We start from the raw sequence: 27,306 nt of genomic DNA on the forward strand, positions 1-27,306 counted from the left end.
TCGAAGAAAAGTTACCACTAACATGAAGTACAATATGTCACGAAAAAACAATCTCAGAATCAGCGGGATCCGTTAAAGCGTTCCAGAGTTATAACCTCATAAAGTGACAGTGGTCAGAATTGTAAAAATTGGCTCGGTCATTAAGTACCAAATTGGCTGTGTCACTAAGGGGTTAAGGAGCCTCCCATAAATAGACCTGTTTGCAAACAAACGCAACAGAAAAGTAAAGCTTTGCTAATCTCTGAGAAAATCCTTATATGGTCGATGCTTTCAAATCAAATGGAACTTCGGTCTAGCTTACGTTTTTCCACCACTAGGGTTGATTCCGGCAATACTGAGGAAGATCAGACAAGATCAAGCAAGGGTAATTTTAAAAGCACCATTCTGGGCCAAAGGACCATAGTTCTCATGACTGAGGTTGATGTTTGTAACTGATCCTTGGATACTGCCAGAGATCCAGGATATTCTCATCCAAGGTCCAGTTGTCACCCCCAGGCAACTGGGCTTCACTTGACGGCTTGGCATTTGAGAGGTCACTATTAGTACAGCAAGGGTTTCACCTAACCTTGTCTCCACATAGCTAAAAGTAGGAAACTAGAAACAACTAGAATCTATGGTAGAACCTGGAAAATGTTCCTCCGCAGCTCAGATATAAGTACAAGTTAGTATTTCTATTGTCTTATAATTTCTCCTAAGGGGATACAAAGGGGGTTATCAGCACCCTCAAAGAACAGATATTAGTATAGCTGACAACCATTTGCTTCTGGTTTACTAAAATCATATACGGTATATGTCCAAAAGTTTTGCTGTGTGTTTTTTTTTTTTTTTTAAAGTTTGATTACTTCTGATCCTCTACATAGAATTGTTGGAATTGTGAATTCTACTATGTACAAGAATGTACTGGAGAATGTAATTCTGCCACTTGGTAAAGCCAAAGAAGGAAAGGGCTGGAAATTCCAACAAGATCTTCAGCACACTACCATGATGATGACAATGTTCCTCACACAGTCAAAACAAAAGAAAGTCAAAACCGCACCCTTTTCTTTATAGATTGAAGGTCTCAGCGGACACAAGGGCGCACGTCCAAAACCAGGGAGCCCATCCCGGACAGTACCAAGACCACAAAGAACAAAAAGACAGCGCCACAATGGATGGTGAAAAAATAAGAGCTTACATTTATTCTGCCTCCTGTAGCGACGTTTCGGTCAACAGACCTTTATCTAGCGACGTTTCGGTCAACAGACCTTTATCAAGTGCTTGATAAAGGTCTGTTGACCGAAACGTCGCTACAGGAGGCAGAATAAATGTAAGCTCTTATTTTTTCACCATGCATTGTGGCGCTGTCTTTTTGTTCTTTGTGGTAATGATCCTCACACATTCCAAAATTGGTTTTGGAAAAAAAATGTTTGCCTGTTGCAATGGCCAAGCCAATCACCTGATTTAAACCATATAGAGCACCTTGTAGATTTGCAAATCGAATGGAGCAAAGATGTCTTAGATACCCTAGTGGTTTTAACCCCTTTACCCCCAAGGGTGGTTTGCATGTTAATGACCAGGCCAATTTTTACAGTTCTGACCACTGTCCCTTTATGAGGTAATAACTCTGGAATGCTTCAACGGATCTTGGCGATTAACATTTTTGTCATGACATATTGAACTTCACGTTAGTGGTATAATTTCTTTGATATAACTTGCGTTTATTTGTGTTAAAAAAAAAAATAAAAAATATTAGCAATTTTTCAAAATTTGTATTTTTATGCCCTTAACAGAGAAATATGTCAAACAAAATAGTTAAATAACATTTCCCACATGTCTACTTTACATCAATACAATTTTGGAAACAATTTTTTTGTTTTGTTAGGAAGTTGTAAGGGTTAAAAGTTAAACAGCGATTTCTAATTTTTACAACTTTTATTTTTGTTTTTTGGGACCACCTTACATTTGAAGTCGCTTTGAGGGGTCTATATGATAGAAAATACCCAAAAGTGACACTATTCTAAATACTGTACCCCTCAAGGTACTCATAACCACATTCAACAAGTTTATTAACCCTTCAGGTGCTTCACAGGAATTTTTTGAATGTTTAAAAAAATATTGAACCTTTTTTTTTACTTTTTTTCACAAATTTAATTCAGACCAAATTTTTATTTTATTTTACCAAGGGTAACAGGAGTAATTGGACCTCCAAAAGTTGTTGTGCAATTTGTCCTGAGTACGCTGATACCCCATATGTGAGGGTAAACCACTGTTTGGGTGCATGGCAGAGCTCGGAAGGGAAGGAGCTCCAGATTTTACTGTTATGGTTTGCAGGTGCCATGACCCACTAGGAGAGCCATGAGGTGCCAAAAACAGCAGAACCTTCCATAAGTGACCCCATTTTACAAACTGTACCTCTTAATGAATTCATCAAGGGGTGCAGTGATCATATTGACCCCATGGGTGTGTCACAGAATTTTATACCATTAGGCAGTGAGGACAAAATAACTACATTTTTACCACCAAAATTTTGTTTTAGCCAATGATTTTACATTTTCACACACAATCCCCATGAGGAAATGTGCTCCACTATTGTTAATGCCACCCAGTGTACATATTGCCACATGTATGCAATCCTTGAGCAGCCGGTCGAGGGTGAATACTGCTGTGCCAGATGTGAGCACGTTGTGCATTTGGAAGCCCAGATACTGGATCTAAATGTGCCGCTGGCATCATTGAGATCCATTGACATTATGAAAAGGAGTCTTCTGCTCACTGAGCAGACCCTCAATGCGATAGATGAGGGGGGATGGTAGGATGGAGCTGCAGGACAGTGAAGTAGCAAGCTGGGTGACAGAAGGCTGGGTAGAGGGAAGAGTGCCAGGGAGGCTAGTCCTGATCTGGCACGCCCCAATAAGTTTGCTAAGTTGGCAGATGAGGGGGGTGCCAGTACAGGGGTAGCACTGCTGCAGCCAGGCATGTCCTCTGAAAACCGGAGGAGTGACTGCTCCAGTAAGGAGGGAAATAGGAGAGCAGGGCAGGCCAGACAGGTGCTGGTAGTGGGGGACTCAATTATTAGGGGAACAGATAGGGCAATCTGTCACAAAGACAGGGATCGTCGAACGGTGTGCTGCCTAACTGGCGCTCGAGTCCGACACATTGCTGATCGAGTGGACCGATTACTGGGAGGGGCTGGTGAGGACCCAGCGGTCATGGTGCACATTGGCACAAATGACAAAGTTAGAGGTAGGTGGAAGGTCCTGAAAGATGATTTCAGGGAATTAGGCTGCAAGCTGAAAGCAAGGACCTCCAACGTGGTATTTTCCAAAATACTGCCTGTACCACGTGCCTCGCCAGAGAGGCAACGGGAGATTAGGGAGGTTAATAAGTGGCTCAAGAATTGGTGTAGGAAGGAGGGGTTTGGGTTCCTGCAGAACTGGGCCGTCTTCTCAGTTGGCTACAGGCTCTACGCTAGGGATGGGCTGCACCTCAATGGGGAAGGTGCAGCTGTGCTGGGGGAGAAAATGGCTAGAAGGTTGGAGGAGTGTTTAAACTAGGGATTGGGGGGAGGGTATTCAATTTATAGGAGGGGAAGATAGTGCAGACAGAGATCTGGGCACAAATAAGGAAGTTGGGGGTGGCGGTGGCATGGGGAGTGGGGTTAGAACAGTTAATAATTTAAGAAAGAATAGAGGTGCAGAGAGGAACATCAAGTGCATGTATACTAATGCCAGAAGCCTCGCCAACAAAATGGACGAATTAGAACTAATGTTGTTGGAGCATAATTATGACATGGTGGGGATATCTGAAACATGGCTGGATGAGAGCCATGACTGGGCTGTTAACTTGCAGGGCTATAGCCTGTTCAGAAATGACCGTACAGATAAGCAAGGGGGTGGGGTGTGTCTATATGTAAAATCGTCCTTAAAACCCATCCTGCGTGATAATATAGGTGAATTTAATGAAAATGTAGAATCCCTGTGGGTGGAGATAAGGAGAGGGGGAAAAACAATAAATTACTGATAGGGGTTTGTTATAAATAGATGAAGCTGCGACTCAAGGAGAAGTAATTATTATGGGGGACTTCAACTACCCTGAAATAGATTGGGAAACAGAAACCTGCAGTTCCAGCAAAGGTAATCGGTTTTTGACAACTATGAGAGACTATTACCTTTCACAACTGGTTCAGGACCCAACAAGGAGGGGGGTACTGCTAGACCTAATATTAACCAATAGGCCAGACCGCATATCAAATATAAGAGTTGGGGGTCACTTGGGGAATAGTGATCACAAAATAATAATTTTTCATGTATCCTTTAAAAAAAAATGTGTAATAGAGGGGTTACAAAGACACTAAACTTCAGGAGGGCAAATTTCCAACGGATGAGAGAGGATCTTGGTGCAATTAACTGGGACGATATCCTGAGACACAAAAATACACAAAGAAAATGGGAGACGTTTATTAGCATCCTGGATAGGACCTGTGCACAGTATATACCGTATGGGATTAAACATATTAGAAATAGGAGGAAACCAATATGGCTAAATAGAGCTGTAAGGGGCGCAATAAGTGACAAAAAGAAAGCATTTAGAGAATTAAAGGAAGTAGGTAGTGAGGAGGCATTAAATTAATACAAAAAATTAAATAAATTCTGTAAAAAGCAAATAAAGGCAGCTAAGATTGAGACAGAGAGACTCATTGCCAGAGAGAGTAAAAATAATCCCAAAATATTCTTTAACTACATTAATAGTAAGGAACTAAAAAATGATAGTGTTGGCCCCCTTAAAAATAGTATTTACAAAAGAAAATCCCATGGTAGACAAAATGACTATTGATAAAAATTCCCAATTAAATGTCACCTGCTTAACCCAGCAGGAAGTGCAGCGACGTCTAAAAATCACTAAAATTGACAAATCTCCGGGCCCGGATGGGATACACTCTCGAGTACTTCAGGAATTAAGTACAGTCATTGATAGACCATTATTTTTAATCTTTAAAGACTCCATAATAACAGGGTCTGTGCCGCAGGACTGGCGTATAGCAAATGTGGTGCCAATATTCAAAAAGGGGACAAAAACTGAACTCGGAAATTATAGGCCAGTAAGCTTAACCTCTACTGTGGGTAAAATCCTGGAGGGCATTCTAAGGGATGCTATACTGGAGTATCTGAAGAGGAATAACCTCATGACCCAGTATCAGCACGGGTTTACTAGGGACCGTTCATGTCAGACTAATTTGATCAGTTTCTATGAAGAGGTAAGTTCCGGACTGGACCAAGGGAACCCAGTGGACGTAGTGTATATGGACTTTTCAAAAGCTTTTGATACGGTGCCACACAAAAGGTTGATACATAAAATGAGAATAATGGGGATAGGGAAAAATATGTGTAAGTGGGTTGAGAGCTGGCTCAGGGATAGGAAACAAAGGGTGGTTATTAATGGAGCACACTCGGACTGGGTAGCGGTTAGGAGTGGGGTACCACAGGGGTCAGTATTGGGCCCGTTTCTTTTTAACATATTTATTAATGACCTTGTAGGGGGCATTCAGAGTAGAATTTCAATATTTGCAGATGACACTAAACTCTGCAGGGTAATCAATACAGAGGAGGACAATTTTATATTACAGGATGATTTATGTAAACTAGAAGCTTGGGCTGATAAATGGCAAATGAGCTTTAATGGGGATAAATGTAAGGTCATGCACTTGGGTAGAAGTAATAAGATGTATAATTATGTGCTTAATTCTAAAACTCTGGGCAAAACCGTCAATGAAAAAGACCTGGGTGTATGGGTGGATGACAAACTCATATTCAGTGGCCAGTGTCAGGCAGCTGCTACAAAGGCAAATAAAATAATGTGATGCATAAAGAGGCATAGATGCTCATGAGGAGAACATAATTTTACCTCTATACAAGTCACTAGTTCGACCACACTTGGAATACTGTGCACAGTTCTGGTCTCCGGTGTATAAGAAAGACATAGCTGAACTAGAGCGGGTGCAGAGAAGAGCGACCAAGGTTATTAGAGGACTGGGGGGTCTGCAATACCAAGATAGGTTATTACACTTGGGGCTATTTAGTTTGGAAAAACGAAGACTAAGGGGTGATCTTATTTTAATGTATAAATATATGAGGGGACAGTACAAAGACCTTTCTGATGATCTTTTTAATCATAGACCTGAAACAGGGACAAGGGGGCATGCTCTACGTCTGGAGGATAGAAGGTTTAAGCATAATAACAAATGCGGATTCTTTACTGTAAGAGCAGTGAGACTATGGAACTCTGCCGTATGATGTTGTAATGAGTGATTCATTACTTAAATTTAAGAGGGGACTGGATGCCTTTCTTGAAAAGTATAATGTTGCAGGGTATATACACTAGATTTCTTGATAGGGCGTTGATCCAGGGAACTAGTCTGATTGCCGTATGTGGAGTCGGGAAGGAATTTTTTTCCCCAAGGTGGAGCTTACTCTTTGCCACATGGGTTTTTTTTGCCTTCCTCTGGATCAACATGTTAGGGCATGTTAGGTTAGGCTATGGGTTGAACTAGATGGACTTATAGTCTTCATTCAACCTTAATAACTATGTAACTATGTAAATTAGTGGCTCAAGAATTGGTGTAGGATTTTGCATCGTGTGCACATACCCTTCCAGGATCCTTCTCAGGTTGCAGTACACACTATCTATCAGGCTCTGTCTTTTTCTCGCCTCTTCTAGACCAGGTGCCTTTTATTAAGCCAGTAAGGCCATGTTCACACAATGCGTTTTTTACTGCGGGACCGCCGCGATTTTGCCGCTGCTGGTCCGCAGCTGTTTTCCATGCAGGGTACAGTACAATGTACCCTATGGAAAACAGGAACCGCTGTGCCCACATTGCGGAAATTCACTAAAAAAGCCGCGCTGAATAGCTGCGGTAAAAAAGAAGGACCATGTCACTTCTTTGTGCGGAACTGCAGCGGTTCTGCACCCATTGACCTCCATTGTGAGGGTCAAACTCGCAGTAAAACCCGCAGACGAAAAAAATATCTGCGGGTTTTCTGCGGTTTGTGGTGCAGAACCGCTGCAGCAGGAAGTGCGTGGGCGGAGTGTGGCTGTCCCCCCGTGCCCCAATCCCACCCCCCATGCTCCGATGCCACCCTCCTGTGCTCCGACGCCCCCCCCCATGCCCTCATCTCCCCCCCCTTATACTTACCGGGCCTCCCGGTCTCCGTCCGTCCGTCTTCTCCCTGGGCGCCGCCATCTTCCAAAATGGCGGGCGCATGTGCAGTGCGCCCGCCGAATCTGCCGGCAGGCAGATTCGTTCCGGGCACATTTTGATAACTGTGATAATCTCACAGTGATCCAAAAAAAAAAAAAAAAAGTAAATGACCCCCCCCCCTTTATCACCCCCATAGGTAGTAACAATAATAAAATAAAGAATTTATTTATTTTTTTCCCCCCACTACAGTTAGAATTAGGGGTAGGGGTTAGGGTATTTTCAGCCATTTTAACCCTAAAAAAACTTCCTAGAAAACACACAGACTCTGCAGAGAAAACTGCATAAAAAACCGCACTAAAAACCGCATCAAAAAACGCATCAAAAAACGCACCAAAAAACGCACCTGCGTTTTCTGCCAAGAGCTGCGGTTTTTAGTGCAGAAAAAACAGCAGGGAAATCAGGAACGTGTGAACATGGCCTAAGATTCGGACTGGACTGTGGGAGCAACTTTTCCCACCCAAGCGCTTTTGGTCACTCCTAAATCCTGGACCCAAAATCCAGCCAAAATAACTATCTTGGTAACACATACCTGCAATCCAGGGCCTTATTTCCTTCCTTCTTATAATTCATATATATTTACACTAATTACTACACTATCCACCTTTTTGTATAACTTTCAAACATAAAATTGTTGTGATGTTTTTATACCCTGGTATAATCTTCAATGCACCGATCTAATATGCTATATGAAGTATGTATGAATTGTAATATATAATCAGAATCATCACTGGTGCACATTTTTAAAATATTTCACTTGTTTAATTGCTTGAGAAAGGTTCACACCCTGACCCAAAGCTTCGCCACCGTGGGCTACAAAAACCTAACGTTTTTTTGGGAGCTTCCTCCATTTGTTCATCTTTAGAAGGTTTGGAAATGTCTTGGAGGGTTGGCACCCAAAATCTATTCTTCTGGTGCACCTCTACATTTCTTACTATATATCAGTGTGACTGATGCATCTTTTCACATGAGCATAATAATATAATTATATTGGCCTATATTATTTCATTCATGAGAGAGGTTGCATTGTATGTAGACACTTCTGGCCCTGTTATTTTTCAGTCATTGGTTTTAAATTTTAAAATGTCAGCATCACCATATTAAATATAATATATTCATCCCTTCTATTCATTATATTGGCTTAACCCCTTTACCCCCAAGGGTGGTTTGCACGTTAATGACCAGGCCAATTTTTACAATTCTGACCACTGTCCCTTTATGAGGTTATAACTCCGAAACGCTTCAACGGATCCTGGTGATTCTGACATTGTTTTCTCGTGACATATTGTACTTCATGATAGTGGTAAAATTTCTTTGATAGTACCTGCGTTTATTTGTGAAAAAAACGGAAATTTGGCGAAAATTTTGAAAATTTCGCAATTTTCAAACTTTGAATTTTTATGCAATTAAATCACAGAGATATGTCACACAAAATACTTAATAAGTAACATTTCCCACATGTCTCCTTTACATCAGCATAATTTTGGAACCAATTTTTTTTTTTGTTAGGGAGTTATAAGGGTTAAAAGTTGACCAGCAATTTCTCATTTTTACAACACCATTTTTTTTTAGGGACCACGTCTCATTTGAAGTCATTTTGAGGGGTCTATATGATAGAAAATGCCCAAGTGTGACACCATTCTAAAAACTGCACCCCTCAAGGTGCTCAAAACCACATTCAAGAAGTTTATTAACCCTTCAGGTGTTTAATAGGAATTTTTGGAATGTTTAAATAAAAATGAACATTTAACTTTTTTACACAAAAAATTTACTTCAGCTCCAATTTGTTTTATTTTACCAAGGGTAACAGGAGAAATTGGACCCAAAAAGTTGTTGTCCAATTTGTCCTGAGTACGCCGATACCCCATATGTGGCAGTAAACCACTGTTTGGGCGCATGGGAGAGCTCGGAAGGGAAGGAGCGCTATTTGACTTTTCAATGCAAAATTGACAGGAATTGAGATGGGACGCCATGTTGCGTTTGGAGAGCCACTGATGTGCCTAAACATTGAAACCCCCCACAAGTGACACCATTTTGGAAAGTAGACCCCCTAAGGAACTTATCTGGATGTGTGGTGAGCACTTTGACCCACCAAGTGCTTCACAGAAGTTTATAATGCAGAACCGTAAAAATAAAAAATCATATTTTTTCACAAAAATTATATTTTTGCCCCCAATTTTTTATTTTTCCAAGGGTAAGAGAAGAAATTGGACCTCAAAAGTTGTTGTCCAATTTGTCCCGAGTACGCTGATACCCCATATGTGGCAGTAAACCACTGTTTGGGCGCATGGGAGAGCTCGGAAGGGAAGGAGCGCAGTTTGACTTTTCAATGCAAAATTGACAGAAATTGAGATGGGACGCCATGTTGCGTTTGGAGAGCCACTGATGTGCCTAAACATTGAAACCCCCCACAAGTGACACCATTTTGGAAAGTAGACCCCCTAAGGAACTTATCTAGAGGTGTGGTGAGCACTTTGACCCACCAAGTGCTTCACAGAAGTTTATAATGCAGAACCGTAAAAATAAAAAATCATATTTTTTCACAAAAATTATATTTTTGCCCCCAATTTTTTATTTTTCCAAGGGTAAGAGAAGAAATTGGACCTCAAAAGTTGTTGTCCAATTTGTCCCGAGTACGCTGATACCCCATATGTGGCAGTAAACCACTGTTTGGGCGCATGGGAGAGCTCGGAAGGGAAGGAGCGCCGTTTGACTTTTCAATGCAAAATTGACAGGAATTGAGATGGGACGCCATGTTGCGTTTGGAGAGCCACTGATGTGCCTAAACATTGAAACCCCCCACAAGTGACACCATTTTGGAAAGTAGACCCCCTAAGGAACTTATCTGGATGTGTGGTGAGCACTTTGACCCACCAAGAGCTTCACAGAAGTTTATAATGCAGAGCCATAAAAATAAAACAAAATTTTTTTCCCACAAAAATTATTTTTTAGCCCCCAGTTTTGTATTTTCCCTAGGGTAACAGGAGAAATTGGACCACAAAAGTTGTTGTCCAATTTGTCCTGAGTACGCTGATACCCCATATGTGGGGGGGAACCACCGTTTGGGCGCATGGGAGGGTTCGGAAGGGAAGGAGCGCCATTTGGAATGCAGACTTAGATGGAATGGTCTGCAGGCGTCACATTGCGTTTGCAGAGCCCCTAATGTACCTAAACAGTAGAAACCCCCCACAAGTGACACCATTTTGGAAAGTAGACCCCCTAAGGAACTCATCTTGATGTGTTGTGAGAGCTTTGAACCCCCAAGTATTTCACTACAGTTTATAACGCAGAGCCATGCAAATAAAAAATATTTTTTTTTCCACAAAAATTATATTTTAGCCCCCAGTTTTGTATTTTTCCAAGGTTAGCAGGAGAAATTGGACCCTAAATGTTGTTGTCCAATTTGTCGTGAGTACGCTGATACTCGATATGTGGGGGGGAACCACCGTTTGGGCGCATGGGAGGGCTCGGAAGGGAAGGAGCATCATTTGGAATGCAGACTTAGATGGATTGGTCTGCAGGCGTCACATTGCGTTTGCAGAGCCCCTAATGTACCTAAACAGTAGAAACCCCCCACAAGTGACCCCATATTGGAAACTAGACCCCTCAATGAACTTATCTAGATGTGTTGTGAGAACTTTGAACCCCCAAGTGTTTCACTACAGTTTATAACGCAGAGCCGTGAAAATAAAAAATCTTTTTGTTTTCCCACAAAAATTATTTTTTAGCCCCCAGTTTTGTATTTTCCCAAGGGTAACAGGAGAAATTGGTCCACAAAAGTTGTTGTCCAATTTGTCCTGAGTACGCTGATACCCCATATGTTGGGGTAAACCCCTGTTTGGGCACACAGGAGAGCTCGGAAGGGAAGGAGCACTGTTTTACTTTTTCAACGCAGAATTGGCTGGAATTGAGATCGGACGCCATGTCGTGTTTGGAGAGCCCCTGATGTGCCGAAACAGTGGAAACCCCCCAATTATAACTGAAACCCTAATCTAAACACACCCCTAACCCTAATTCCAACGGTAACCCTAACCACACCTCTAACCCTGACACACCCCTAACCCTAATCCCAACCCTATTCCCAACTGTAAATGTAATCTAAACCCTAACTGTAACTTTAGCCCCAACCCTAACTGTAGCCCCAACCCTAACCCTAACCCTAACCCTAGCCCTAACCCTAGCCCTAACCCTAGCCCTAACCCTAGCCCTAACCCTAACCCTAACCCTAGCCCTAGCCCTAACCCTAGCCCTAACCCTAGCCCTAACCCTAGCCCTAACCCTAGCCCTAACCCTAGCCCTAACCCTAACCCTAGCCCTAACCCTAGCCCTAATGGGAAAATGGAAATAAATACATTTTTTTTTATTTTTCCCTAACTAAGGGGGTGATGAAGGGGGGTTTGATTTACTTTTATAGCGAGTTTTTTAGCGGATTTTTATGATTGGCAGCCGTCACACACTGAAAGACCCTTTTTATTGCAAAAAATATTTTTTGCAATACCACATTTTGAGAGCTATAATTTTTCCATATTTTGGTCCACAGAGTCATGTGAGGTCTTGTTTTTTGCGGGACGAGTTGACGTTTTTATTGAAAACATTTTTGGGCACGTGACTTTTTTTATCGCTTTTTATTCCGATTTTTGTGAGGAAGAATGACCAAAAGCCAGCTATTCATGAATTTCTATTGGGGGAGGCGTTTATACCGTTCCGCGTTTGGTAAAATTGATAAATCAGTTTTATTCTTCGGGTCAGTACGATTACAGCGATACCTCATTTATATCATTTTTTTATGGTTTGGTGCTTTTATACGATAAAAACTATTTTACAGAAAAAATAATTATTTTTGCATCGCTTTATTCTCAGGACTATAACTTTTTTATTTTTTTGCTGATGATGCTGTATGGCGGCTCTTTTTTTGCGGGACAATATGACGCTTTCAGCGGTACCATGGTTATTTATATCTGTCCTTTTGATCGCGTGTTATTCCACTTTTTGTTCGGCGGTATGATAATAAAGCGTTGTTTTTTGCCTCGTTTTTTTTTTTTTTTTCTTACGGTGTTTACTGAAGGGGTTAACTAGTGGGACAGTTTTATAGGTCGGGTCGTTACGGACGCGGCGATACTAAATATGTGTACTTTTATTGGTTTTTTTTTTTTATTTAGATGAAGAAATGTATTTATGGGAATAATATTTTTTTTTTTTTTCATTATTTTGAAATATTTTTTTTTTTTTTTTTTTTTACACATTTGGAAAATTTTTTTTTTACTTTTTTACTTTGTCCCAGGGGGGGACATCACAGATCAGTGATCTGACAGTTTGCACAGCACTCTGTCAGATCACTGATCTGATATGAGTGCAGGCTGCTTCACAGTGCCTGCTCTGAGCAGGCTCTGTGAAGCCACCTCCCTCCCTGCAGGACCCGGATCCGCGGCCATCTTGGATCCGGGGCTCGAGCAGGGAGGGAGGTGAGGAGACCCTCGCAGCAACGCGATCACATCGCGTTGCTGCGGGGGGCTCAGGGAAGCCCGCAGGGAGCCCCCTCCCTGCGCGGTGCTTCCCTGCACCGCCGGCACATCGCGATCATCTTTGATCGCGGTGTGCCAGGGGTTAATTTGCCGGGGGCGGTCCGTGACCGCTCCTGGCACATAGTGCCGGATGTCAGCTGCGATAAGCAGCTGACACCCGGCCGCGATCGGCCGCGCTCCCCCCGTGAGCGCGGCCGATCGGCTATGACGTACTATCCCGTCCAGGGTCAGATAAGCCCAGGGCACCTCGACGGGATAGTACGTCTAAGGTCACAGAGGGGTTAATAAATGAGTGCTGTACCATCACAGGATCTTTTAGAGACCTGATGATTAGCTGATGAAAGCAGTGTATTGTTTATGTATACAGTCTATTACCCCAAATTCATGAATTATTTTTGTGCTATTTAGTTTTCAAATATTTTACCGTTAGTTTTCCATTTTAATTCTTGGGACACTATGTGAATAAAGGTCAGACTTTATTTTATTATGCTAATTTTAATTTATTTCTTTACAGCATTCTGCTTCTTGGACAAGATGGTGCTATTTTGCTTCACGTCTCCAATATTCAACGACACATAATCCTGAAGAAAAGGTCAGTAATTTTCGGCATGTGATATTCCCTTTTTATTTGTAAAGTATGCAGAATTATTTTTTCTTTATGCTTTTATTACTTTACTAGATGGTGGCCTGATTCTAACGCATCGGGTATTCTAGAATATGTATAGTTTATTTATGAAGATTTTAGAATCATACAATTAATACACAGGATTCGGCTGGCTGGGCGCGACCAATTAGCGAAGCGTGGTTCAAATCCTGCGCCATTTCGTGGCCGGAGCGCGCCTGTCGCAGATTGGCCGGCCACGTAGAATATAGCACAGCCACGTAGTATATAACAGCCCACGTAGCATATAACACAGCCCACGTAGTATATTGCACAGCCACGTAGTAAATTGCACAGCCACGTAGTATATAACAGCCCTCGTAGTATATTACCCAGTCCACGTAGTATATTGCACAGCCACGTAATATATAACACAGCCCACGTAGTTTATTGCACAGCCCACGTAGTTTATTGCACAGCCCACGTAGTATGTAGCACAGCCCACGTAGTATGTAGCACAGCCCACGTAGTATGTAGCACAGCCCACGTAGTATGTAGCACAGCCCACGTAGTATATAGCAATGTGGGCACCACATCCCTGTTAAAAAAAAAAAAAAAAAATTAAAATAAAAAATAGTTATATACTCACACTCCGGCGGCCCCCCAGGCCTTTCCCGCTCCTCATGCGCCACTCCGGTCCCAAGAATGCATTGCGGCAATAACACGTGATGATGTAGCGGTCTCGCGAGACTGCTACGTCATCTCCGGTCATTGCCGCATTGCATTCTGGGGACCGTAGCGGCGCGCGAGGAGCGGGAAGGGCCTGCGCTGGATCAAGGGGCCGCCGGAGGGTGAGCATATAATTTTTTAGTTTTTTTTATTATTTTTAACATTATATGTTTTTACTATTGATGCTGCATAGGCAGCATCAATAGTAAAAAGTTGTTCACGCAGAGGGTTAATGGCAGCGTTAACGGACTGCCTTACACCACGTTATGCCGCGGTGTAGGGAGGGGCCAATTTGCGGCTGGACTGTGCCCTGCGGGCTGCGACCAATTAGCGACGCGGGATTTCCATGACAGACAAACAGACAGAAGTGACCCTAAGGCCTCTTTCACACTTCCGTCTTTTCAAATCCGTTGCAATACGTCGTTTTGGGAAAAAAAATGGATCCTGCAAATGTGCCCGCAGGATCCATTTTTTCCCCAATAGACTTGTATTAGCAACGGATGGCCACAAGTCGCATCCGTCGTGCGATGGATCCGTCGTGTTTTGGCAGACCATCATCTGGAAAAAACGTTCAATGTAATGTTTTTTTGTCTGCGTCAGGAAAACGTGTTGCGACGGATCCTGCGGCATACGTCGTTGACTAGAATGGAAGCCTATGGACGCAGGATTCGTCGTGACACCTCGTATGACGGAATCCAGCGCTGGATTCCGTTTTTTTACACTGAGCATGCTCAGAATCAGGAATTTGTAGCCAATTGGCCAGACAGGCCCCAAATCTATATAAACCTGGCCTGGGGCGTCACCCCCAAATGTGCCTGCAAGACTCCTGCCAGCCTGAAGACAGCCAGCCAGTCAATATATTGGTTTCCCTATATTCCATTAGCCAACCACATTTCGGAGACTCCCATTTTTAGGCATGGAAAACGGATCTGTCGAAATACTGGATGTGTTGCATCCGTTTTTCACTATTTTTGATGCATCCGTCGATACGTCGCGCTGACGCATTGTGATGGATTCAAAAAAACGGAAGTGTGAAAGTAGCCTTAGACAATTATATATATATATATATATATATATATAATTCTTTACTTTTTTGCGAGTACTTTGGAGAGTTAGTGCTATTTAGGGTATTTCACTGGTATAAATAAGGCATGAAACTTTATATGCCGTAATCGAACGTATTACAAATATGAAAGTATTCTATATTAATGGAGAAATAAGATCCTGACAACAACTTTAAGTACATTTTTAAACTGCTTTTTGATGAAGTCGCAGCGTATCAGGCCATGTACCTTATCCTATCTCAAGTTCTATTTTTATTTGTGCATCAACAAGTGTTGAAGGAGCATTTATTGCTTTAGTGTTCGTGTTGGCTGTCATCCCTTGTGAGCATTGATGAATTATTAGCTTTGAGACCAAGAACAAACATGATGTGAATACGAAGTCAATAACCACGAAGCATGAACAGTAGAAAAGCCAATCCCAGCAAACCTAAACTCAATGTGCAAGTGTGCCTGAATGACTGCTTGACCGGCGACCGCTACATTATGGAGTTCAACATATTCATTTTTTTCCAGCTTTGTCACAAAACATGGCCATGTCATATTTGCACAATAATTTGCAACTTTTCTCTGTACTTGCCAGTTTTGATAAATGGGCATGCAGAAAATGGTGCACATTTTAGTGTAAACCTTTGTTTATACCAGTAATACAAACAAACTTTGCATGACGTGAGAAATAAGAGATGGCATAGGTTTACTTTGTTTTCATTTTTTTTTCTTGTTTTATAGTGGTTATTTAACCCCTTAGTGACAGAGCCAATTTGGTACTTAATGACCGAGCCAATTTTTGCAATTCTGACCACTGTCACTTTATGAGGTTATAACTCTGGAACGCTTCAACGGATCCTGCTGATTCTGAGATTGTTTTTTCGTGACATATTGTACTTCATGTTAGTGGTAACATTTCTTCGATATTACTTGCGATTATTTATGAAAAAAACGGAAATATGGCGAAAATTTTTAAAATTTTGCAATTTTCAAACTTTGTATTTTTATGCCCTTAAATCAGAGAGATATGTCACGAAAAATAGTTAATAAATAACATTTCCCACATGTCTACTTTACATCAGCACAATTTTGGAAACAAAATTTTTTTTTGTTAGGGAGTTATAAGGGTTAAAAGTTGACCAGCAATTTCTCATTTTTACAACACCATTTTTTTTTAGGGACCACATCACATTTGAAGTCATTTTGAGGGGTCTATATGATAGAAAATAATGAAGTGTGACACCATTCTAAAAACTACACCCCTCAAGGTTCTCAAAACCACATTCAAGAAGTTTATTAACCCTTTACGTGCTTCACAGGAACTGAAACAATGTGGAAGGAAAAAATGAACATTTAACTTTTTTTTGCAAACATCTTAATTCAGAACCATTTTTTTTATTTTCACAAGTGTAAAAACAGAAATGTAACCATAAATTTTGTTATGCAATTTCTCCTGAATACGCCAATACCCCATATGTGGGGGTAAACCACTGTTAGGGCGCACCGCAGAACTTAGAAGTGAAGGAGCGCCGTTTTACTTTTTCAATGTTGAATTGGCTGGAATTGAGATTGGATGCCATGTCGCGTTTGGAGAGCCCCTGATGTGCCTAAACAGTGGAAACCCCCCACAAGTGACACCATTTTGGAAACTAGACCCCTTAAGGAACTTATCTAGATGTGTGGTGAGCACTTTGAACCCCCAAGTGCTTCACAGAAGTTTATAACGTAGAGCCGTGAAAATAAAAAAATCGCTTTTGTTTACACAAAAATGATCTTTTTGCCCACAAATTCTTATTTTCACAAGGGTAACAGGAGAAATTAGACCACAAAAGTTGTTGTGCGATTTCTCCTGAATACGTCGATACCCCATATGTGAGGGTAAACCACTGTTTGGGCGCACCGCAGAGCTTGGAAGTGAAGGAGCGCCGTTTTACTTTTTCAATGTAGAATTGGCTGGAATTGAGATTGGACGCCATGTCGCGTTTGGAGAGCCCCTGATGTGCCTAAACAGTGGAAACCCCCCACAAGTGACACCATTTTGGAAACTAGACCCCTTAAGGAACTTATCTAGATGTGTGGCGAGCACTTTGAACCCCCATGTGCTTCACAGAAGTTTATAACGTAGAGCCGTGAAAAAAAAAAAATCGCATTTTTTCTACAAAAATGATCTTTTTGCCCACAAATTTTTATTTTCACAAGGGTAACAGGAGAAATTAGACCACAAAAGTTGTTGTGCAATTTCTCCTGAGTACGCTGATACCCAATATGTGGGGGTAAACCACTGTTAGGGCGCACCGCAGAGCTTGGAAGAGAAGGAGTGCCGTTTTACTTTTTCAATGTAGAATTGGCTGGAATTGAGATCGGACGCCATGTCGCGTTTGGAGAGCCCCTGATGTGCCTAAACAGTAGAAATCCCCCACAAGTGACCCCATTTTGGAAACTAGACCCCCCATGGAACTTATCTAGATGTGTGGTGAGAACCTTGAATGCCCAAGTGCTTCACAGAAGTTTATAATGCAGAGCCGTGAAAATAAAAAATATTTTTTTTTTTCCACAAAAAAGATATTGTAGCCCCCAAGTTTTTATTTTTACAAGGGTAACAAGAGAAATTGGACCCCAAAAGTTGTTGTCCAATTTGTCTTGAGTATGCTGGTACCCCATATGTGGGGGTAAACCACTGTTTGGGCGCACGGCAGAGCTCGGAAGGAAGGAGCGCCGTTTTGGAATGCAGACTTTGATAGAATGGTCTGCGGGTATTATGTTGCATTTGCAGAGCCCCTGATGTACCTAACCAGTAGAAACCCTCCACAAGTGACCCCATTTTGGAAACTAGACCCCCAAGGAACTTATCTAGATGTGTGGTGAGAACTTTGAATGCCCAAGTGCTTCACAGAAGTTTAGAATGCAGAGTCGTGAAAATAAAAAATATTTTTTTTTTCACAAAAAAGATTTTGTAGCCCCCAAGTTTTTATTTTCACAAGGGTAACAAGAGAAATTGGACCCCAGAAGTTGTTGTCCAATTTATCCCGAGTACGCTGATGCCCCATATGTGGGGGTAACCCACTGTTTGGGCGCACGGCAGAGCTCAGAAGGGAGGGAGCACCATTTGACTTTTTGAGCGCAAAATTGGCTGTCGTGTTTGGAGACCCCCTGATGTACCTAAACAGTGGAAACCCCCCAATTCTAGCTCCAACCCCTAACCCTAATCCCAACCTGATCCATAATCCTAATCACTAACCCTAACCATAATCACAACCCTTACCCCAAAACAACCCTAATGTCAACCCTAACCATAACCCTAATCAAAACCCTAAATCCAACACACCCCTAATCCTAATCTCAACCCTAACCTCAAACCTAACCCTAATCCCAATACACCCCTAATCACAACCCTAACCTTAACCCTAATCCCAAACCTAACCCTAATCCCAAGCGTAACCCTAATGCCAACCCTAACCCTAATACCAACCCTAATCCAAACCCTAAACCTAATCCCAGCTCTAACCCTAACTTTAGCCCCAACCCTAGCCCTAACTTTAGCCCCAAACCTAACCCTAGCCCTAAGGCTACTTTCACACTTGCGTTGTTTGGCATTCTGTCGCAATCCGTCGTTTTGGACAAGAAACGGATCCTGCAAATGTGCCCGCAAGATGCGTTTTTTGCCCATAGTATTGCCGACGGATCGTGACGGATGGCCACACGTCGCGTCCGTCGTGCACTGGATCAGTTGTGTTTTGGCGGAGCGTCGGCACAAAAAAACGTTCAATGAAACGTTTTTTTGTACGTCGCATCCGCCATTTCTGACCGCGCATGCGTGGCCGTAACTCCGCCCCCTCCTCCCCAGGACATAGATTGGGCAGCGGATGCGTTGAAAAACTACAGCTGCTGCCCACGTTGTGCACAATTTTCACAACGTGCGTCGGTATGTCGGGCCGACGCATTGCGACGGCCCCGTACCGACGTAAGTGTGAAAGAAGCCTAACCCTAAATTTAGCCCCAACCCTAACCCTAAATTTAGCCCCAACCCTAACCCTAAATTTAGCCCCAACCCTAGCCCTAACCCTAGCCCTAACCCTACCCCTAACCCTAGCCCTACCCCTAACCTAACCCTACCCCTAACCCTACCCCTAACCCTACCCCTAACCCTAACCTAACCCTAGCCGTAACCCTACCCCTAACCCTAACCTAACCCTACCCCTAACCTAACCCTAGCCCTAACCCTACCCCTACCCTAACCCTACCCCTAACCCTACCCCTACCCCTAACCCTACCCCTAACCCTACCCCTAACCTAACCCTAGCCCTAACCCTAACCCTACCCTACCCCTACCCCTAACCCTAATTTTAGCCCTAACCGCTGTTCTCCTGCCGGCCGGCAGATGGAGACAGATGGCGGGCGCACTGGGCATGCGTCCGCCATGTTCTTCTGCCGGCGGCCAGGAGGAGCAGCAAGAGGATCCAGGGACCTAGGTGAGTATGCTAGGGTCCCCGAATCCCCCTATTTCTCTGTCCTCTGATGTGCGATCACATCAGAGGACAGAGAATTACACTTTACTTTTTTTTTTTTTTTGCGGTCGCCGGTAAACAGTTAATTACCGGCGATTGCAAAACAGGGGTCGCTATAACCGACCCCCGATCATGCTCTTTGGGGTCTCGGCTACCCCAGGCAGCCGAGACCCCAAAGATTCTCTCGGTGCCGGCCGGCGGGCGCACTGCGCATGCGCCCGCCATTTTGAAGATGGCGGCGCCCACCGGGAGACACGAGGAGCATCGGGGGAGCTAGGTGAGTATTGGGGGGCCACCTGGGACCCCTTTTCTCTGTCCTCCGATGTGCGATCACATCGGAGGACAGAGAAATTAAAAAGAGATCGCTTTTTTTTTGCGATCGCCGGTAAACGGTTAATTACCGGCGATCGCAAATGCGGGGAGGGTTAAAAACCCCCTGAATCATGTTCTCTGGGGTCTCGGCTACCCTCGGCAGCCGAGACCCCGGAGAAAATCGGCCTGTGGGGGGCGCTATACACTTTTTCCACAGCGCCGTTAATTAACGGCGCTGTGGTTTAAGTACCCTTAGCGGCCGCCGTTAAAAGGCGTATCGGCGGTCGCTAAGGGGTTAATAGACAAATCTTGGCCAAAAGTGACCAACTAATGTGTACGAGGGGTGTCATGATTTTCCTCCAATGGAATATGTCAGGAGAAAGCAGAAGGTTTGGGCATGTTGGATTTCAACATTTCTGGTCCTTTGTTGAAAGCAACTGTTGTCCCCCATTTTATATCAATAACACATGCTCAGCCAAGTGTGCATATATTTAAGGGTTGAGAAAAATGGCTATCAGCCGAACAAGCAACAGAAATGTGTTACATACAGTCACCATCACAGACAAGTTGCTTTTCTACTTAGTAGTGACAGCATAGTAATGGGCAGTGGGGTTCATAGTTGCTACTGAGTCATAGCACTGTATGTGTAAGGGGGAGATATATGATATCAAGGAAAAATGTTTTAGTTACCCATGGCAGCCAATCAGGTGCTTCTAAAGGTACCTTCACTCTGAGCGACTTTAGAACGATAACGATAGCGATCCGTGACGTTGCAGCGTCCTGGATAGTGATATCGTTGTGTTTGACACGCAGCAGCGATCAGGATCCTGCTGTGAGATCGCTGGTCGGAGCTAGAAGGCCAGCACCTTATTTCGTCACTGGATCACCCGCTGACATCGCTGAATCGGCGTGTGTGATGCCGATCCAGCGATGTGTTCACTTGTAACCAGGGTAAACATCGGGTTACTAAGCGCAGGGCCGCACTTAGTAACCCAATATTTACCCTGGTTACCATTGTAAATGTAAAAAAAAAAAAACACTACATACTTACATTCCGGTGCCTGTCGCGTCCCCCGGCGTCCGCTTCCCTGCACTCCTCCTGCATCCTGTGTCAGCGCCGGCCGGCTGTAGAGCACAGCACAGCGGTGACGTCACCGCTCTGCTTTACGGCCGGCGCTTACACAGGATGCAGTAGGAGTGCAGGGAAGCGGACGCCGGGGACGTGACAGGCACCGGAATGTGAGTGTGTGTTTTTTTTTTTAACATTTACAATGGTAACCAGGGTAAACATCGGGTTACTAAGCACGGCCCTGCGCTTAGTAACCCGATGTTTACCCTGGTTAACCGGGGACTTCGGCATCGTTGGTCGCTGGAGAGCTGTCTGTGTGACAGCTCTCCTGCGACCACACAGCGACGCTGCAGCGATCGGCATCGTTGTCTATATCGCTGCAGCGTCGCTTAATGTGACGGTACCTTTAGAAAGGGCCTCCATTACCATAAAGGGCACCAATTCTGTATCCCAGTCCTCTGATGGGCCAACGCAATACTTGCTCTAATTGCAAAAAAGAAACTTTTAATGGCGCTATCTGAATATGCCACTCACCCTGACTAGTCCTTTGGGGGGGGGGGACGGTGATGGGCATGATTAGGATTCAGGATTTGCCATCTCAATGTTATTTGGAGTTATTTGTGGGCCTGACAGGTTCTCCACACTGTTCACAATACTTTTTTGTTTAGGAATCTATAATGTTAATGTATATGTATACCTTGGATCTCTGTGACAGCTGTCATATACTGGCATCCGCTACCATTGTAAATCTGTGTAAGGCCTCCTTCACACGTCCTGGTGACATAAGTACTGATAAAACCTGTACTGGTGAGATCCATGATCTGTGTACGTATGCAACATCTGTGAGCTGTCCGTGTGGAATGAAATGCAGCATGGAAATTAGAGTGTTGTGTATTAAAGATGTTCAAAGATAGAGATAGTGATGAGCAACATGATACATTGAAATGTCAGTGTGCCATATAGTCAGTGCTTTGTGTGTCTTTTTTTTTGTTGCGTTTTTTTTTTTCTTTAAATAAATAAAACGGCGTGGACTCCCACATAAACTAGCAGAGGGAAAGCTGACTGCTGGTATAATCTGGTTAATGGACTTTTAGCCCTAACTGTTCCCAGGCTATTAATAACATCTCCTGTTTGCTTAGCCGCTACTAGACCCCAGAAAAAAAGAGGTAGGGTCCCCCTATAAATTCTAACCAGCAAAGGCTTAGCAGACAGCTGTGGGCTGATATTTATTCAGGGAAGGTAACATGGTATATTTGCCCCTGCCCAGGCTAAGATCAGCTCTGATGAGCCCCAGAAATGGCGCATTAATAAGATGCGATTTAGTCTCACTCTTCCCACTTGCTCTGGTGCGGTGGCAAATTGGGTAATATGGGTGGGGTTGATGTCGACTATTTTATGGCTGCTGACATCAAGCCCAGGGGTTAGTAATGTAGAAGGGCATCCCGATTACTAACCGGTCATATTGTTAAATATACATAGCCAGAATAATTAATTTATTTGAAATAAACACTCCCCAAGCTCTTAACCTATTTATTAGTGTAAAATTAAACAAAAAAAACTACATTCCTCACCGATCCAACGATAATCTCTTTTCCACGCCGTAATCCATCTTTGCTTTATGTGGATCCCTTGCTGAACTGTGGCATGATGCGACTATTCAGCCCGGCATCCAGGAGACGCTGAGCATCAGAGCGCAGCTTCAGTAACCAGCTGTTGTTCCCATGGGCAGCTCTTTTTGAGCTGCCCAATGAACTGTGGTTACCTCATTGAGATCAACACTAGCACCTTGAGAAAATTATCACACTGCTACCGGTGATGTAATGAATAGTGATGAGCGAGTGTACTCGTTGCAGCTGCATCAACAAAAACTAAATCTCTGAGCAGTTACAAATACTCGGAGACCACCCGAGCAACGAGTGCACTCGTTCATCACTAGTAATGAAGGTTACCGCAGTTCATTAGCTGGGTCACAGTGATCTGAGCATCGGCACAGCTGGCAGTAACCGGCGGTAACTTCTATGACGTTACCGCCCGACACTGAAGTTGCTCAGCTCAGTGTGTCCTGGATTCATGGCTGAACAGTCACATCATGCCACTGCTCAGCCATGTAATCCAGATAGGACAAATTGAATGTCGTCGGACAGGTGAGTAATATGGGTTTTTATCATTTTTCATTTTTATAGTAATAAATCGGAAAATGAGTGGGGTGTGTTATATTTAAATTTAAAGGACTTTATTCTTGCTATCTCTCTTACAATATAACGATGGGTTTAGTAATGGGGGCGTCTTTTATACATGCCTCTCTATTACTAACCCTTGCGATTGATGTCAGCTGACGATACAAAGCTAACATCAACCTCAACCCTATTACCCCACTTGCTACCAAGTGGGAAGAGCATCTTATGCATGGGCCATTTCTGGAGCGGCTGAGGATTGATGTTGGTAACCTGGCAGGGGGGCAAAATCTCTGGCCACTTCTCAGGCTATTAATATCAACCCACAGCTGTCTGTTTTGCTTTTGTTGGTTAAAATTTATAGGGGGGGCCTATGTCTCTTTTTTTTTTTTTTGTGGTCCCCCATAAACCAACCAGTAAAGGCTAAGCAAATGGCTGTGAGCAGTTAACGGGCTGGGAACCTTTTGGGATATTATCCCCTTTCCCAGATTAGTAACATCAGCCCCCAGCCATCAGCTTTCCCTCTGCTGCTTATCCAAATTATGTGGGAGCCCATGCCAATTCTTAATTTTACACACGGTGTACAGCGGGTGATGAATACAGCTCCCATTGTCACATGTCAGTTTTGTTTCACACGGATTCACTGTCACTGTGAAAATCCTGACCTGTGCGCACCACCATTGAATACAATGAGTGTGCGTGTGTCTGCATTTGCGGTCCTTAAAAAACGGACCCCATGCAGACAAAAAACTGATGTGTGAATGGGGCTTTAGAACACCTTTTTTTTATTGTAATATACAATGGATTACTATGGTGATGGATGATACTGTTTGGCATCCATGTAGGATATCTGTTTAATGTATAAGCTGACCGGACATCTAAATATGATGTGCACATAGTTTTGTTCTGTTGAAGACTAAATATCCTGTAAGGTTTTAGATTTTTGTATTTTTCATTGAATGAGTAACTAGTGCGAGCGTCTCTTTCATTGTACATGATAATATAAATATGTGTAACTGTTGCTAAAAAAAAACCACTGCATTATGTTATCTACATCAAAAATGCATATTTATTTGCACAACCAAATATTTCCTTTTCTAGTTTTGACAACTTGTTTCATGTTTGGAGACTCAGATCTATGTTTGTATAGTATCCGAAGTATAAAATACAATAACAAGCTATGCAAGCTCTTTTAACAGTCTCAGGAAGTCTGCTTGAAAGATATCTTTCAAAGGAGAAAACATTGCTTGGGTGCCTTTTTATGAGCCAAGTAAGTTTCCTAAAAACACCCAAATGAACGTAGACCTTTTAGAAGGGAAAGGTTTTTTTTGAAGGTCTATAAGGCAACATTGACTAGTTCTGTTTTGCGTTTGTGTGTGTTCTCATATTGCTTGTGACTTAGGCTACTTTCACACTAGCGTTGTACGTCGCAATGTGTCGTTTTGCAGAAAAAACGCATCCTGCAAAGTTGTCTGCAGGATGCGTTTTTTCTCCATAGGCTTGTATTAGCGACGCATTGCGACACATTGCCACACGTCGCAACCGTTGTGCGACGGTTGCGTCGTGTTGTTGCGGTCCGTTGGCACCAAAAAACGTTGCATGTAACGTTTTTTGGTGTGTTGTGTCTGCTATTTCCGACCGCGCATGCACGGCCGGAACTCCGCCCCCTCCTCCCCGGAGCTCACAATGGGGCAGCGGATGCGTTGTTAAACTACATCCACTGCCCCTGTTGTGCTGCGCTTTCACAGCATGCGTCGGTACGTCGCCACGACGCATTGCGTCGTGCATCGTACGACGCTAGTGTGAAAGTAACCTTAGGCTGCTTTCACACATCAGGTTTTTGCCGTCAGGCTCAATCCGGCGACGTTTGTAAAAACCGGATGCCGCCAGATCCGTTTTTTTCTCATAGACTTGTATTAGCGCCGGATTGCCTCACGTTTCGTCTGTCTTTCGCTGGATCCGGTGAAAATTGTTTGTCCGTTGTCTGGAAAAAAACGTTCAAAGTTACGATTTTTGTCTGCGGTGAAAAACCGGCGCTTCCAGCTTTTTGCTAGAATGGAAGCCGATGTGCCCCGGATCCGTCAATGTTTAACTGAGCATGCTCCAATACAATTGGCCAGCCCCCAATTAGGAAACAGATAAAAAGCCTGCCAGGTAGGCCTTCACTCATCCATTTACCAGCCAGCCAGCAAGACGCTGAACCTGCCGCCCCAGGCCAGCCAACCATAGCCATCCAGCAGCCTGCCAGCAGCCAGCCGTAGCCTGCCAGCAGCCAGCTTTAGCCAGACATGTCGTCTTCAGGGAGCCCTCCCCCACGTCGTCAGCACTGTGAGGTAAATATATATATTTTTTATATATATTTTTTTGGTGATGTTTATGATCTCCAAACAGGCTTCATTAACAGGCTTCACAGTGTACTCCTGACTCGGATGGTGAGGAGGCCGGGCTAGACATCGACCTCCTCATCAATCTAATACGAGAGCGGGAGCCACTGTGGAATATGGGGGACCAAGGCCACGCAGATCTTGGTGTTACCCGTCGGCTCTGGGAGGAAGTATGCCATCAAGCTGCTGGTGAGGATATAGCTTTTCCTTTACCCCACCCCTCTGACACTGCTGCCACCTCTAGAATACCTGTGGGTTCTGGGTGGCAGCACCAGAGGTGTTAGGAAAAGAGCTATGTGTTTGAGTTCTTGCATCTGAATGCAGCCTTCCAGAACTGTCTCAAACTGTTGTCTGAGCATATGACTGCAGGATTTAATTTGCTCAACAACAGTATTCTTAAGTTACACACACGTCTGGATCGGATGCATTCAGATGCAAGTAAATCGCCAAATCACTCCTTTTTCCACGCAGTACTCGAGCGCATAGACAAGATATCTCCTGACCAGCAGATGCATGTAATGCAAGCCTGCCAGTTTGCCTTAGTGCATGTTACCTCCTAAGCCCCTCCACCCGCCACGGTAGTTACTCCCGTACCTGCCCCCCCTCCAGCCACTGTCCCTCCGCCCCTTCCTATACAATACCAGCCTCAATCACTGTACCAGTTTCCAACCACATCATCTGTTCCTCCACTCCCTGCCCAGCCTCTACTACCTGCCCACTACCACCAGTCTCCTTCCACACCCATCATGCCCCAAACACAGCCCTCTTCTCCACCCACCACCTCTTCTTCCTCCCATTCCCTCCACTTCACCCCTCAAACTTTCCAAATTCCCAACACTACTCCCGGTTTTAAGTCCACCCGTTCTTTCTTCCTCCACTTCTTCACCTTCTGTTTTACATCCTGATCAGTCACCACCACAATCCTCTCTCCACACTCCCACTGTCAGTGTCCCACTCTGACAGCCCCTCCAGTATTATCTCAACCCCACACTACATGAATTTATAAATTTTTGAAAACATTTGTGAATAAAAAAACAATTTTTTGGTTTAAAATTTTTTGTCTTTCATTTATTAAATTATAAGGTTAAATACTTTGGGTAAAACAAGGTACAATACTTTGGTTAAAACAAAACTAGGTACAATACTTTGGGTACAAAAGGTGCAAGACTTTGGGTAAAACAAGGTACAATACTTTGGGTAAAACAGGTACAAAACTTTGGGTAAAACCCAACCAGATATGATACTTTGGGTACAGCAGGTACAATACTTTGGTTAAACCAAACCATATACAATACTTTAAGTAACTAGGGTCAAGATTAATATATATCAAACTATCTCATCGTGCCAGTGTACTCTTCCTTGAGGTGAAATAAAGTATTCAGCAAATTTGTCCCTCATTCTGGAAACGGATACAGAACTTCTATAAGTAATGTTCTGATAATCATGCATGGTGGTTTCTTCAAAGTGGTCATCAATGGATATCTGTTCTTTGCATATAATAAAATTCTGCAGGACCACACAAGCTTTCACCACCTCTTCAACAGTGTCAGTCTTCAGGTTTATAGCGGTCAACAGAACTCGCCATTTGGCTGTTAGAATCCCAAAAGCGCACTCCATCATTCCTCGTGCTCGTGTAAGGCGGTAATTAAAAACTCTTAGTTGGCGTCAATCAATTCACTACTTGAGTATGGCTTCAGCAGGTGTTCCGAGAGTTGGAATGCTTCATCTCC

The 27,306-nt window shown here is 43.5% G+C and overlaps 1 protein-coding gene across 1 annotated transcript in view; it reads left to right on the plus strand.

Moving 5' to 3' along the window:
- PCCA (propionyl-CoA carboxylase subunit alpha) overlaps positions 1–27,306 on the plus strand; it is a 791,250-nt gene that overhangs the window by 57,618 nt on the left and 706,326 nt on the right. Inside the window, exon 2 of the mRNA XM_069757971.1 lies at positions 13,268–13,345. Within this exon, the coding sequence (XP_069614072.1) occupies positions 13,268–13,345 (78 nt within the window). The remainder of the gene's footprint in view (positions 1–13,267; positions 13,346–27,306) is intronic.

The sequence above is a fragment of the Ranitomeya imitator genome, chromosome 3, assembly GCF_032444005.1.
Source record: "Ranitomeya imitator isolate aRanImi1 chromosome 3, aRanImi1.pri, whole genome shotgun sequence".
Classification (NCBI taxonomy): Eukaryota; Metazoa; Chordata; class Amphibia; order Anura; family Dendrobatidae; genus Ranitomeya; species Ranitomeya imitator.